Source organism: Lathamus discolor, chromosome 7 (genome assembly GCF_037157495.1).
Source record: "Lathamus discolor isolate bLatDis1 chromosome 7, bLatDis1.hap1, whole genome shotgun sequence".
Taxonomy (NCBI): Eukaryota; Metazoa; Chordata; class Aves; order Psittaciformes; family Psittacidae; genus Lathamus; species Lathamus discolor.
In genome coordinates this window covers 7,968,411-7,983,503 of record NC_088890.1, presented here as the reverse complement: position 1 = coordinate 7,983,503, position 15,093 = coordinate 7,968,411, and the positions used below count along the sequence as shown (strand labels likewise).

At 36.1% G+C, this 15,093-nt stretch overlaps 1 protein-coding gene across 1 annotated transcript in view; it reads right to left on the bottom strand.

Moving 5' to 3' along the window:
• CACNA2D3 (calcium voltage-gated channel auxiliary subunit alpha2delta 3) overlaps positions 1-15,093 on the bottom strand; it is a 498,676-nt gene that overhangs the window by 103,514 nt on the left and 380,069 nt on the right. The window contains exon 16 of the mRNA XM_065687615.1: positions 11,214-11,288. Coding sequence (XP_065543687.1) covers positions 11,214-11,288 — 75 coding nt within the window. The remainder of the gene's footprint in view (positions 1-11,213; positions 11,289-15,093) is intronic.

Genomic DNA, 15,093 nt, shown 5'->3' with positions numbered 1-15,093 from the left:
AAATTCTGCCCTCTGCTGAGCACTGAATATCAGAGAGCCTACTAGCGTAAGAACAAAAACCTTGCTTGGTGGAAGAAGACAAAAGTATTTAAAAATATCTATGAATAAAGAATCTGAATGGTTAAGAAAAATTATGAGAATTTGTTTGAAAAAAATAAAGCTGGAAGAGGATCAACATAATGTGAATGTGGTCTTTTATCTCTTATGATGCATATAAACAGGAGGAAAAACCACAAGTCCTTCTATGAAGTATGACAGGAGACATTGGGATACTGTGAAGAACCCCCAAATTGCTTTTGTGACTTCCCAGCAACAGCATCATAAAAGCATAGAAAATGCACCTGTAAGGCAATATATATGGCCAATTCTCCTCCCTCAGGGCAGGACCAACTATACCATAAACCAAACCTGTCAGTATTTGAAACATCCAACTTATCACTGGGGCCACTGGTGCAGGAACTTTCAATCACATTCTGCAAATTACAGAGAAACAAGAAAAGCCAAAGAAAAGCTTGCTCTCTGAGCATTAAGGTCATTCCCATCCTGACTTTTCTCTTCCGTAAATTAGAAGATTCGTATGTGAATCCCACAGTTGATTTTGTAGACCACAGTATCTAAAGCCAGGGATGACAAAATCTTCCTGAAGAACAGCAAACTTTAAAAATATTGACTACTGGCAAAGAGATTTTGTGATATTGGTAGCACTTTAAAGTTTCTTGCAGCACGGGCTTCACTGAACCTCCTTAATTGTTGCTCATAACAACTTGGATACTTCAATTATTTCTACAGATCATTATTTTGGGAATGTGGAGTAAAATCCTGAATCAATTAGCATTCTCCTTTTGAACAACAAAAAATGCTAGCAACTTTCTCAGCGTCTTAGAATAAGTTCTGAGAATTCATGCAGATGTAATTGAAAAGTACTTTCGTGTGCATTTTCTTGCCCCTTCTCCACTAGAAGCCACAGTTCTTGTAACAACAAGGTTATTTACTTCTGTGCTAATGGTATTCAACAGATGGGTAGAGAAATGTAAAGAATTTCAGCACATGCTTATACACTAGACTGTGAATTCAAGCAGCTCAGCACTATGATTAATTCTTGCTACATGACAGCTTTGATATTGAAGGAGATAACTATATCCAAATACTAAAGTACAAAATTTGCAGCCAATATAGTTACAATAATAAAATATGAGAGGATAACATCTGGTTCATTAGCAGGGCTTGATTTTTGTAGCTAATGGTTTGCAAGCCTTTCATTATGGCTGCAGCTATACCAACATTATCTTTAATCTCTACAAGAAGTAACTATGTCTACTCTCTGCAGTTGCACCAATTAACCAAGCAAACCTTTGATCTGTTTTAATCATTCTAGTATAGAAATGGTTACAGGCAAGCTCTGAAACACTGAGACCTGAAAAGTGTTACATAGAAGTTAGCTGGGATCATCTGAGTAGAGCAAACAACTCCTGTACTGATTCCAATATTTAATTACATCCTTACACACAGATGTTGAAGAGTTTCTGGAATATACTGCATTTTCAGACACATGTGCAAATCCTTACTTATGACAATAGGAGTTGATCTTTTGTGTCTGACTGCAGAAGTAGGCTCAAATATAAGGCAAACCATTTGCGTAATACTGATTATGGGGTTTGTATTCATTTTAGTCATACAGATTCTACACCTTGCACTCTAAGAGCAAAAACCAAAACCAAAAGCAATCAAAGGAAGAGCTGGATAAAACATTCAAGGTTCTGCAGCAAAGCCAGAATTGGAAGCATTCATGCCTTAAAATATGCAGAAACAAAGCCAAAATCCCAATACTCAATCAAGGGTTAGGCTCTATAATCACTGAAAGGAACTGAAAGTGCAGTTCTTAAACACGTTTAGGACAGGAACTAGGAAAGTACTGAGATGCCTAACTCTTCAGTTCAGCTCTTATGCTTTAGGGGTACCATTCAATTACCTACACAGGAATCCAGTAAGAGCAGATTTAAGTTATAGTGCAAAAAAAGATGGCAGAGAAAAAGAAAACCAACTTCCAGGAAAAAAAAAAAAAAGCCCCAAAAAAACCCCCCAAAACCCCCACTATTATTTGTACATCTGGGTAACTTTGCTTACAAATCTTATCTTCATGAAGATACTACTTATTCCCAGCAGTAAATTTACATACCTTTATGCTTATGTAACTAGGGCCTAAAACTTAAATGTTAGTGGATCAAATATAAAATACTTCATAACACTACTGTTCAACTGGCCATGCTTCTCTAGCTTCTTCCTAGTTTTATTGATTCACTAATTTCTTAGTAAAAATTATACACGGACATAGAAGCAACTCACCAGCTTTTAAAACTAGCATTTGTCTGTATCTTTTTCTCCGGTAGCAAACCTAATCTTTTTATCTCTGAGACTACTGGGGTAAGTATAAAATACTGATTGGAGGCTGAAGCCAAACCCATCTGCAAGATTACTACAAAGCATTGAAACAAATTATTAAGAGACCCACTGGGAAAGATAGAAACTAGGAGCTCTACCAAGTTACTCTGATTTAAGTGTATGAGGAAAAGAGATTTAAATTGTGTGCTGTTAATCTACTTTGGCCAGTATAAAAAGTACAGTAATATTATGCAGCAGTTAACCTCTGGGAGAGCGGGGGAAGAGGAGGAAAATTTTTAGCTATCTGGACTGCATGCAATACAAGAATCTTTTTGTCTGCTCAAAACTACATGATAGCTCCAGTGCATTTTTGTTTGTGGAAAAAACACTGGAAACTATTTTGTTTGGTCATCAGAATGAGCTTTATCTTACTCAGTATCTTCTATTTGAGGCTTGGCCAAACTCTTATACCACTGGATGATTCAAGCAACATGTGACATGTACTGTTTAAAGACTGAATCACATTTTTTCACCGCCCCGTATACAAGCATTTACATGTGCCATTATTAAACTCTCCACTTTGATATTTTATTTCTTTATTTTTTTTAAACATGAGCAGTCCCAAACCATTTGCATTGAATGTGACCTGCCACATGTTTAGAAAGTCAGAGTGTAGAAATCTGATCACAGAGGGAGCAAGCTACATCTTAACAGCTGCAAGCCTTGGGTCTAAGGTGATTGGAGTTTCTCAGACATGCTCCATCTGGATAATGGGGAGGCAGGAGACAGTAAGTTGCTGTGATAGCAGTCTTGGAAGTGTCAACAGATTTTAGCAAGCTTGCTTAGTAGAGTCACACTTGTAGAGTCACCTGTGAGAAAATATTATAGTGACAAAGTATCTACTAAACAACAACCAAAAGCTAGAGTTAAAATAATTCTAAAGGAAACCTCTTCATCATCAAACTTCTACCCTATATACAAAAGAAAGGAATCAGGAACTAAAAAAAATGCCTACAATTTTAAAACATAGCATCAATTGATTAAGTTTCATCTTTTTGGATTAGTACTACAAAATTAGGATAATGCATTAATCTAAAAAGGATTTGGGAACTATCCCAATACTTTTGTTTAGAGGAGATGAACTTGCACATATGCAAACATGTTTTGCTGAGCTTGAATTCTACATAATTAATTACACAATACAATTGCATGCGTAACTGTAACTGACATCAAGCCATCCTGTAAAGGCGTTCTTATCTCCAAAGTCTGATAGGAAAGGCTGAATGAAGAAATATACGAGGAAAAGCATCATTACCTAAAATGATGCATTTTTGCATATCGTTTTAAATAAACAGATGCAGACTGAATACACAGTCATTACTGCAATACCCTGGCCCAGCCAGTTATTCAGGTATTTCCCTTCTCTAAGACTCCGGACACTAACATCACTACTTGTTTGTTCTCTGGTGTAGCTCTGATTGATGTAATGCAAAGACTGCAGCTGTTTGAAATGGAAACTGCATTGAACCTTACTTTACATGGTCAATGCAGTAGCAAATACTGAGAACTTTACCAGCTATCCATCCCAGCATAAACTGCTACTGGGTCACACTTAAACCACGACACTTTGCACCAATTTTCTGTTTACACCAATTTTCAGAGCAGAATCATCTGTTTCTGTAATGCACACAGAAAGGAAGGGGACAGGGGCTCCTCCTTCCTAGTTTTCAGCAATGATTGTAATAATTCAAAACTGAAAATTTCTTTAAATGTGGATTAAGTCCTTCAAAATTAGTCCATTAATAACATTTCTATCATAAAATGCTAAGAGTTTACATACTATGGGACAAAGACAAGGTAATAGAAAAGGTCATGAGAATACAGGGGAAGAGATCACTTCGATAGATTGATTCATACTTTGCCATTACAAAAAAAACCCAACAAAGAAACAAAATAATAATAATAAAAATATTAATAATAATAATAATACCCAAACCAGAAAACAACAGCAAATTTCCCTTTCCTGATTCACCTGTTTATATAACATCTCCAAGTGACTGAGCTTTCATTCATCATGCACTACATAGATCCAAAACATTCTGCCTGAGGATACATGTGAAGCAGCATCCTATCTCAATGTAAATCACTACTGCTCGGCTTTTAAGCTCTTTATTTAATTTGGATATTTTTTTCCTGCTCACATGATCCTGATTTGTCTTCTGTGAGACTTTTATTTCACAATTTCCATTTAGTTTGCAGCCTCAGATGATCTTTTACTGATGTGCACTTAACCTTGAACTTGTAGAACACTGACAGGTGTCCAGTCAAAACTAAGTTGCTTCCTACACAAAGCTCCTGATTTTAATATTAGAAACATAATATCTTGATTTTCTTAGGAAGAACAACTTCCCTTTCCAAAGACAGACTTTCATGACAAGCCTATTAAGTTGTTAATCAAGAAATTCCTAGGTTATGGTTGGCAGTAGAAAACAGTTATCTTGAACCAATTTTTCATGCCAGATGGCAGGGAAAACTGCCACAATATAAAATTTGCAAAAGCACTGCAGAGAAAAGCTGACAACAGAAGCCATTTCATTTGCCAGGGAAAAGAGAATAAGCAATTCTGTTTCCAGGCACTGAAAAAGTAGGATCAATTTGATGTACTGTGTACAAAGAAGAACGATCTTGCAAAGTAACAGGAAAAAAATAATTCTCATGTCACGTGTATCTAAATTACTCCGCCTACTCATAACCCATGTTTGCATTACAAATGGTGCAACAAAATATGGAAATACATGGAGTGAGGTAAAAGTAAATACAAAAATACACCTACAAACTGGACAGAGTACATGGGCTGAGCTCATATTTTCAGGTGGATTGCAGTTGCTTAGCAATGGAACATGCATGCGATTTCCTCCACTGAAAAAAACAATCCTTCCATTTAAGATTTTATTTGCATTTTCAGGACCTTATCATTTGGGATTATGCAAAACTGGCAGCTGCTTATAATTATTTGGGGGTTGAGTAGAAATAATTAAAAACATCTGCCTTTATCTTAATACTACCAGACTTAAACCCATGAGCTCAGTTATACCTAACTTCAAAGCTGAAAGCAAAGAATAAAAGAAAGCTTCACATATTGCTAACAAATTTTCAGTGATTCATTTATATGTACAACCAGTTATTCAACAGCCTTCAAACCTTTAATTATCTTTTAAATATATGTAATTTTGCGCTTCTAATTAGATAGCAATTTAATGCTCTCACAGGGATTCAGATGGGCTGTCTTTTTTGAAATGTAAACTCCAATAGGAATAATCATTGGCATTCAAGTGATTGAATTCTTCAGTTATTTAAATGAACGTGAGGCATTTACACTGTTCAAATCATTTAAATATTCTGCTGTCAGCTACAGCTGTAGAGTTTTATGGAGTCGCTGAATAAAGCAAGGGTAAGTGTAGGTTATCTTACGTTCCAGGCGGGACTCCCCAGAGAGAAATGAGATTTGCTGCTTATGAAAGGCTAACACTGCTTAAGTGGGGCATTAATGTTTCCTCTGAGATTTGGATTTCTCTGGTTTTGTACATTAGGAGAAATAGTTTTTTTTTTTCCTCCAGAATTTACAGCTACAGACAACTTAATATTGATCTGACAATCTTTAAATACTCCAGGTCCTTTAGCCTAATACAATATACTGTGACAGTCAGCATTATAAGATTAAAATGGTTACTTTGGCAGCTAAACCACCAATATGTTTTGGTGAGTGTATTGTGATATATGCATTGGCTTTGATTTCTGTGTGTAACTTTCCCTATTAAAACTAGTCAAATTAAATGAAGATGTGCATTATTTTAAAGAAAGCAGTGAATTGGTTTAGAGTGATAAAAAGAGCATTCATGTACAGCCATTTGAAAAATCACTATTACTAGCCTTACAGAGCTTATACCGAGAGTATGAATATATTCCTCAATCTTCTCAGACAGACAGAGAATTTTGGTTTAAACTCAGAAATATTAGGAAATCCTTAGTCATCACAGATGTTATTAGATTAATTCATACATCATACCACATTCTTTAGTATACATCTATTTAAAAAATGGTAGAATCTGAATAAAAGATGCAATTTTATTCTATAACAGGTATTTATCTTTAAATGCATGTTTTCTTTAATTAAGGAATTTGAGCTCCTTGTTCAGGAAGTTCAAGTATTCTATCCTAAATGAACCTAATAATTACTGAAAACAAAATCCCTCTTTACTCCCTGAATAAAAATACAAATTCCATTGCTGACTATGAATCAAAAAGCCACAGTCTTCACAAAATCTACTTGCAACCTTGCTATTATTCATTGCAAACCACACAAATATTAGGACTGAGAGGCAAGGGTACAAACCCCTAACACCAGATAAGATTCAGGAAGGTGTCATTCTGTGACTGTGGCAGACACTCATCTTCAGCAGCATTCCTTAATTTCTCTGTAATCCCACTGCACTTTCCAAAGAAAACAGGTTTCCTCTGGTACCAACATTTAACAGACAACACAGTGACAGTTACAGTAATGAGCCATCAGCCACAATTAATACAGTGATTGTACTTACGTGTACTTTAGAAGTATATTATGGATTGTTTGTTACTTTACATACAGTAAGCTCATTTCTTTGGCTAACTGTAACATCATCATGAGACATTATGCATTTTTAAATTTAAGGTAGTACCTAGCACACTGCAAGTGCTAACAGGATCCTGAAAGGCAAGCAATTCAATCGCACATAACCACCTCTGGGAAAGACTTTGTCTTCATGTACATGTTTCAAGGAGCCCGAGAAACCAAGTTACTGCCTTGGAAATCTCAAAATTCACTTCTGAACTCCCAAACAATTCTGGGTTTTTTCTAAAGAGTAAGGTGTGGTTTTACACTAAATATAAAATTCCAAGTTACATCATACTATTTAAAGTAATCTCTCATGGAAAAATAAAACACTACTCTGTAAAAATCCAGAATTTAGTCAAATTGCAGCATACAGGAGCATCCTGATACAGCAATATTAAAAAAAAACACAAATAAACCGAAATGCCATTACCACCAGCCATAGTGTCTTGCGTACCTTAGGAGTACTTTTGGTAGGAAATGCACCCTAAGAACGGTGTGAATGTGAAACCATTTAAAATGCACACAACCACCTCCTAACAAAAACAAAAACGCACCAACACAAAAAAAAAAAAAAAACAAAACAAAAACCAAACAAACAAAAAACCCCAAAAAACCAAACCCCCCCCAAAAAAGGCTTTGAAACACAGCAGCACAGTGACAAAGGCATTTTTTTATTTAAATCGCAGTAGACTTTCTGAATTCTAAGCGCCGCAATAACGAACCGCAACACACACGGGCTCCGCCGGCGGGGCGGGGCCGCGAGAGGGCGCGCCCTCGGCGGTGTTGTGGCGCCACCCTATGGCGGCCGCCCCGCAGCGCAGCCCCGGCAGCACCACCCGCCCCGTGGGAGCCGGCCGAGGCCGGGGCCGGGAGACGCCGCCGAGAGCCCGGCTCACGGCTTCGGGCGCGCCCCGGGGTAGATCACTGACAGGGCAGCCGGTCATCGCTGGGGGAACAAGATGGAGCAGCCTAAGGCGGCCTGGGAAAGAGATGGGCAGCAAAAAGAAGGGAGATAATATCAACAGTTTCAGTGTATATGAAATAGGCGTCATTTACAGTCCATCGTTTCATTGGCAAGGCCTTAAAAGCTCTTTTCATTCTCCAAAGCAAATTTCTATGGGATTCCTTATTCCATGATTATTATGATTTATTAAGTTATTTGTCAAGATTCATCGATCCAGTAACAGAAGAATGTAATCAAAGGTTCTTTCTGCTCCCTCCAGTCACCCCTGAAAACTCACAGCCAGCACTGAGTTAGAAGTCTGGGGGCTACTTCAACAGCTGTCTTAAATGTCTGAAAGTACTTTTGAACGTATCTAGAAAGGACTTTTCTTCCTCTTCCTTCGGTTACTCTATTGCACACAACCAGTCATCCTAACTGAAAGCCAAGTTTATTCAACAACAACAAAAAAAAGGCAGGAGAAACAGAGGAAATCTCCAAGAAAAACATTTTTAAACATACACCCAATAGGGTAATCAGCACAAATGATTAAATATACTGGTCAGGGTAAGATAAAAATCTGGTGCAACAGGAAACACTCTTCCTCAGCGGCTGTTTACTATCCTGCCTGTCTGCTCAGTGTCCCATAAGACAGTTCCTTAAAAAGCAGTGTGTCAGCTTCAGAACTAACATATATGGCCGCTGGGGTTAGTAACTCTGGAGTCTATGAGTATTCTAGCTTTACGTCACCACAGGAAAATACAATGGCAATATAAACCAGCGTGGATCAAGTCAGTAATTAAAGTAATTTGAATGTAAACTCTAACCCGCCCAAATAATTTTAGATATTATCTCTGGTGAACTATCTAGTTCCAGTCCTACATGCATATCTTCACATACTTTTTGTCACAAAATTCATGGAATGTTTTGCCGCTAGTTACAACAGTATCAGGATTGCCTCCAACATTAGTCTAAGGGCCAAAGCCAGCAACCACTTCACTCTCAAAAACTCCACTGAAGTCAACAGAAGATTCCAGTTACACACTACTGACAGAACCCAGAGCTAAAAATTACTCTTCCAGAAAAATGAAATGAACAGACCATGAATATATCACAAGTTCCCCGTAGCTGACAGCTTACGGGCTACTGCCCAACATTTGTATTTTTAAAATGTGACTGTTGTATAAGGTAATGAAATAAGTGCCCTCAAGGTGCACCCTAAGCGAGGGATAGTAACAGAAACCCACCCTTTCCCTCATTAAAACACATCACCACAACAGAAATAAGGAAAGAGGATAACACCCTTTGTCAGTCTAACTTACAGCTGCTCTCTGTTGCTGGATTTCATTACCTTCTGTTTATTAAAATAGCTATTCTGTAATGAATATATACTAATATTTCTGAAGGAAGTAATCTGCCAGAAGAAAAAGAGACAGTGCAGCAAATGCATGTATTGTCAAACTCTTGTGATGTGCATAGGGAACTTTCAACTATGTATTCCTATGGCTTGCAAATATAGGCTGCCAGATGTACTTGTGATACCTGAAGATTTCAAAAGCATTTTAGGAATCAAGAACAAGTCACGACCTTAGTATTAGGAAAACTGGAGAATGCTAAAAAAAAAAAAAAAAGCATTTATATGCAATTTAGAAAAATATTTAAAAATACATGGATTTTAATACATACGGAGAGAAGAAAAAAATATTCTGAAGGTAGTTGCCAATTCTGAAGACTTCTCCCCACATTTCCCACAACAACAGCAAAAAAAAGTTTAATATAAAAGTTTACATTAAAGCACAAGAACGTTTATTGCAGCATTTTAACCACTAAGGTAGATTAACATAACTGGTCTAATAAAAATTTTGAAATAGCAAATTTTTGGAAAAGATACAGAACGCTATGACAGTCAAACTTTAGATCTGGTCAGTGCACTTGTAACTTCAGCTTGTTTAAGCAATTTTTAGATTCTTTCTATGGTGCAGCTGGGTAACAGCAAAATTACAAAAAATAGTCACTTGGCATAGACAAGCTAGCTGAGGTAAAGCAGTGAAGATGCAGCAGAAGAAATGTGAAGGTGCATTAAGAACCTTTGTATATAATTCAGGTGCTCTAAGGAGTTCTTATACAGCTCCTATTCCTGCCTCTTCTCTCATGGTTACCAAACAAACCTCAGCAAGCAATCTCAGCCAGAAAAGGAAAGAACATGGAAGAATGGACAAATGGTCAAATCATTTATTTTAAAGTTCCTTCCAAAGTACAACGTTTGCTCTGTTCATTTTAGAGAGATGTTACTGAGAAAATGTTTCTCCATTCATGGAAGTCCCACTGTTGAACTTTTCTTAAGCTCTACTCCAGTTTAAAAAAAAAAAGGGAAACAGTAAGTGTAAATACAAATGTTAATGAAGTGTGTAATTCCTAGCTCAAACCTTAGAAAGACAAATCCTTTTGCTGAATGAAAACATCAGATATGCTAATGACTTAATGAATCATGCTTTTCTATAATTTAATTTTTATATTAAATTATCAATCCAATTAATAGTAGTTTTCTACTAAAATATTGTTGAAATCAGGCATTGCTTGAAGTGAGAAATACATATGGCCTCCATGTGTACACAACAGTGGAAGTACTAATACCGATGCTTTGCTAAGATTTGATAGTGATCAAACACTTGCAAATGCTGTTCCTAAACAATGATGCGATCAAGAATGTACCAATTCTCTGGGGTGCTGATAAACATTTGAGTAACAGGCACGTCTATTTTTCTTGCTGTGATTAATGCAAACAAGATGATAAGGGAAACTAAATGTAAAATTTGCTCCTATTTCTCTTTTAGTACAAAAATCCCTTGTGCAGCTATTCTGCTTAAGAATATGTTTTATTGAAGTTTCTGCACATATATTAAATTAGCTTTAACACTTTAACATGACAAATAGGGGTTATTACATAGCAATAGAACATTCCGCTTCAATGTGAAGTGAATATAATTATAGCAATTTCTGGCTTTGCTATTTTGCTGTAATGGAGGCCTGCATCTTTTGCAGAAAGAATTTGTTTATTTATCTACCTTGACTTTTTTCATGGTAACCTTTGTTTCAAAACATAAATTTACCAAGAATAACAAAGCACCATGAACTGGTCTGTTATATTTAATTTTTTAATTGATGTCAATCTATTCATATTAAAAGAAAAACAAATGCAACATCTATAGCTAAATAAAATACATCAGTAAATAGCTTTCTTACCAAAGGCCTAAGTTCTGGATGAGTCAAAATATATCCATTGTTTGTAATTGCAAAAGCATATCCATGAATACCTAACTGTAAGAATAAATGAGAAAGAAACACTTAATTAGCACAGTCTCCAGTAAATTCCAAAATAAATGAATACATACATGCATAAATAAATTCAAGCAAGAATTTAGTTATCTAGGGCTTAAAGCTGGCATTCATAACCCTTACCCACATAGTATTTCATTCTAACATATGCAAAGCTCTGATCCCTGACATTTAGTGAAAATGAGACCTGTCATTGTGATGAATTCAGCATGTAGCACAATTTCAGTGTCACACGCTTTGCTATTTAGGGCACTTATTTCTACAGGCTTTAGATTGAATTAGATATGCACATGTATATTAGACACCATAGCATATGGCATACAACACAGCATGCATCAAAGCAGGAGGGGTACTGGAATTTAGTAAATTTACATACAGCCAGGAGTGGCTTAATTCAACTTAATTCGCTTCTTCAAGACATACTGTAAAAGAATTGTTTACATCAGTGGTACTGAATATACAGCTTCAGAAGTAAGCAGTGGGCTGTCATATCTGGTATTTACACCTTCTAGTCTTGAAGGCATTTACCTCTCTGTTAATTCAAATTCATCTGGAGCCACAGAAAAGGCTTATTTCTACTAAAGAAACTCTTGTAAGTTTACAGATTTGTAGCGAGTGGAACTATGGGAGATCATTTGAGAGCAATGAAATGCTTTATGAGGCCTAACGGTATATATAATTAAATTTAGCACTGTACTTATTTAAATAACAATAGGACTCTTTTAACAATATGCCTATTGCACAATTGATTGTATCCACTGAATGCAGTAAATGTACCTTCAAACCATTCATGTGGTCATTCAAACATCCCTTCTTAGCATAAAAACTTGCTGCTAATGTAGAATCTTTCTGCAGCTTTAGTATGTAACTTTTACCATGCAAAGAGTACATCTCATTATGCTTTCTCACCCATTTTCTTAAATTCTGAAGTAACTTAATATCCATATATCTTTAAGCATCTCATTCCATTGAGGTATTAAAAATAAATACTTGCAGAACTATCTTACTTTGATATTTACTTTACATTCCTCACTACCAAAAATGCTTTTTATTTTGCTTCAGTACATTCTTAAATTGTTTGCTGAAGTGGTTAGGAGTTTGTCCGGCGTAAAGCAATGTGAGCAAAGTTAACAAGTGAGAATCATTTCCAAGGGACAAGCAGTGTCCGACAGCAAGGTTTCTGTAAGTTTCTGGAAATATAAGCCAGAGTATGATATTATGGCAAGGCCATGGAGGAAAACATACCAGGTAGATTTATACTGTCTTTCTGTGAATGATTCTATATGGTCAAGTGTAACTGCCATATAGACGATCGTTTTATAAATTAGCGGTTTTCCTGAAGCAATAAACTTCAGTGGAAGTAATAGAAGGTGATATGTTCTTGGCACCTCTTCATAAAGGAGGGATAACCAAAATAATAAGAATGGAAATATTTTACCTATTATAGTATGGCAAGTGAACTAGCTGTTGGCTAAATATCAGCTCTCAAGTATAATTGTCTGTGTTGGTAACTGCAGAATGATATCCAAGCAATGCAAGTTAGGTAAGGAAACCAATGTGGTGGTATATTTTAGAGGAAAAAAATATTTGCCTATTCGAAGCATACCCAGACTCCACAGGTAGTATTTTAGAATCATAGAATCATAGAATAGTTAGGGTTGGAAAGGACCTCAAGATCATCTAGTTCCAACCCCCTGCCATGGGCAGGGACACCATTTTATTGTGTATTGTGCAACATGTGAAACTGCACACTCTCTACACTTAAAATGCTTCCGTTTGAGAAATACTACCTCTTACAGCAGTTTTGCCAGTTTGAACCTTGAGCTCTTGCCTCTAAATGACAGATTCAGAGACAAAATATTTTCTAACTGCTGTAAAATGCCACATGAACACTAAAGTATTACTAAATCCAACCCTACCTTAATTCAGGAGAAACTGCCACTGGCATCTGGGGAAGTTTAGTCTAGGTAATGACTACTGAAAATAGCTTATTGTTATTTTTCATCTTCTTCGGCATAAAATCTACCTCATGGAAGCTGAAAGAATTCCAGGTCAGCAGAATTCTATTTCCAACCAATCATTTTATATCCCTGTGTGAATTTTATTTCACATGCTGCCTCTACAGGAATGGGTCCCAAGGGTGATTATGCTCTTGCAATTGCATGGTCTTTTTACTGCTCAGAAATGTTTATGGTATGCGAGACTGGAAGTTATAACTCAAGCGATTTCACTAACCTAAGTGTATTGCATGATATTGGTACTTTCTGTAATAATCCTCTCTTGTATTACACCAAGCAATATAAAATGTTCCTTCAAAAAAATGTCTAATATTCAGAAAGAGGATCATATATTACTTCCACAGAAAACTAAGTCTTAAAAAATATATCGCCATATGACAAAACCAGAAATTTTTATTTTCCTGCCTATCTTCTCCTTTTCTGAATCACTCTGACTCTGCTGCAATACCTGTTATTCAGGCCCCACACTCTCTAGGTTCTTGTATTCATACTATGTCCAAATCATAAAGATGACTTCTGAATAATATCACTGTGATACTACATTTTCTATCCAGCCATGCACAACCAAGAATTTATTTCTGCTGTTACTACAACATTGTGGTTACTTCTTATTACAAGTAAAACTTGTTCTACCCATGACTCCTTAGAAGATTGTCCCAAAGACTGCTTCCTTTGCTCAAAATTTTGCTCCTTTCTCTTCTATCTTCTACTGATTCTGTATTTTTGCATACCCAAAAGTGTAATGTAAGATGCAGTTAACCAACAGTGGTAGTGCACTGAGACTGTTCTCTGTTATTTATCTTGATTAGCAGTGTCTCTGTGTTCTTATATCAGTATGTAGGTATCTGTTGCCTCTTCCTACAGTCTACAAACTTTTTTCCAACTGGGACAGACTTTCTGCTCTGTGTTGGCAAAGCACCAAACCTAGTAGGGTCCAGGTCCCAGGAAATTACTCCACTACACCTTATCAATGTGATTGTCAGCATTTTATGCATTATTTTTATCAAATTCTTGTTTAACTTAAATTTTCCAGTTACTGCATATTGATCTACAAAATAATTTGGTAATTGCTAATGTATTCAAACTAGACTTATAATTGATAGGAGGATGCCTAAAAACAAACAAACAAACAAAACATTTAGGAATATTCAAAGGCACTCACAAATCAGCTTATTACTCCACCCTCTTAGAAATCAGTATATGAGAGCATGCCAACAAATTAAAGGGAAAGTATGACATAACAAATTTATGCTCAGTATGGGTACATGTCAAAATGTAGCTGTTCCAATAGCTGGCCTCTTTGCTAAAGGCTATGATATTGTGTTATGTGTTGGCAAAAAGCAAAAAAAATTCACTAAGAATTAACTGGAAAATGTTTGCTTAATTTTCATTTGTGAATAAAATAGCACTAATAGTGAAGCCTTTCAGACACAGAGAAGTAGTGAAATACTAATATATTGCATAAAATTTAAATGAAAAGTAATTATATTTTTGCATTTGCCTGAAGCTTATGGTGACAGACTTGTAAGCATTTCACAGGAGATGAAGTGCATCAAATTTTGAAAATGTTTACAATAATTATTTTGTAAGAATTTTATGGTAGGATTGTCTCTGACTTTGGAAAACTAAGTAGAGGAAAATACTTAGCAAGTACTTGATAGGAGAGGAGGAACCACTAGTCTGCTTAGTTGAGAAATTGTTCAAGTTCCTGAAATGTGCCACTTCCTTTAATTCAGTGAGACAACTAATCTGGGACACGTTATAGAGAC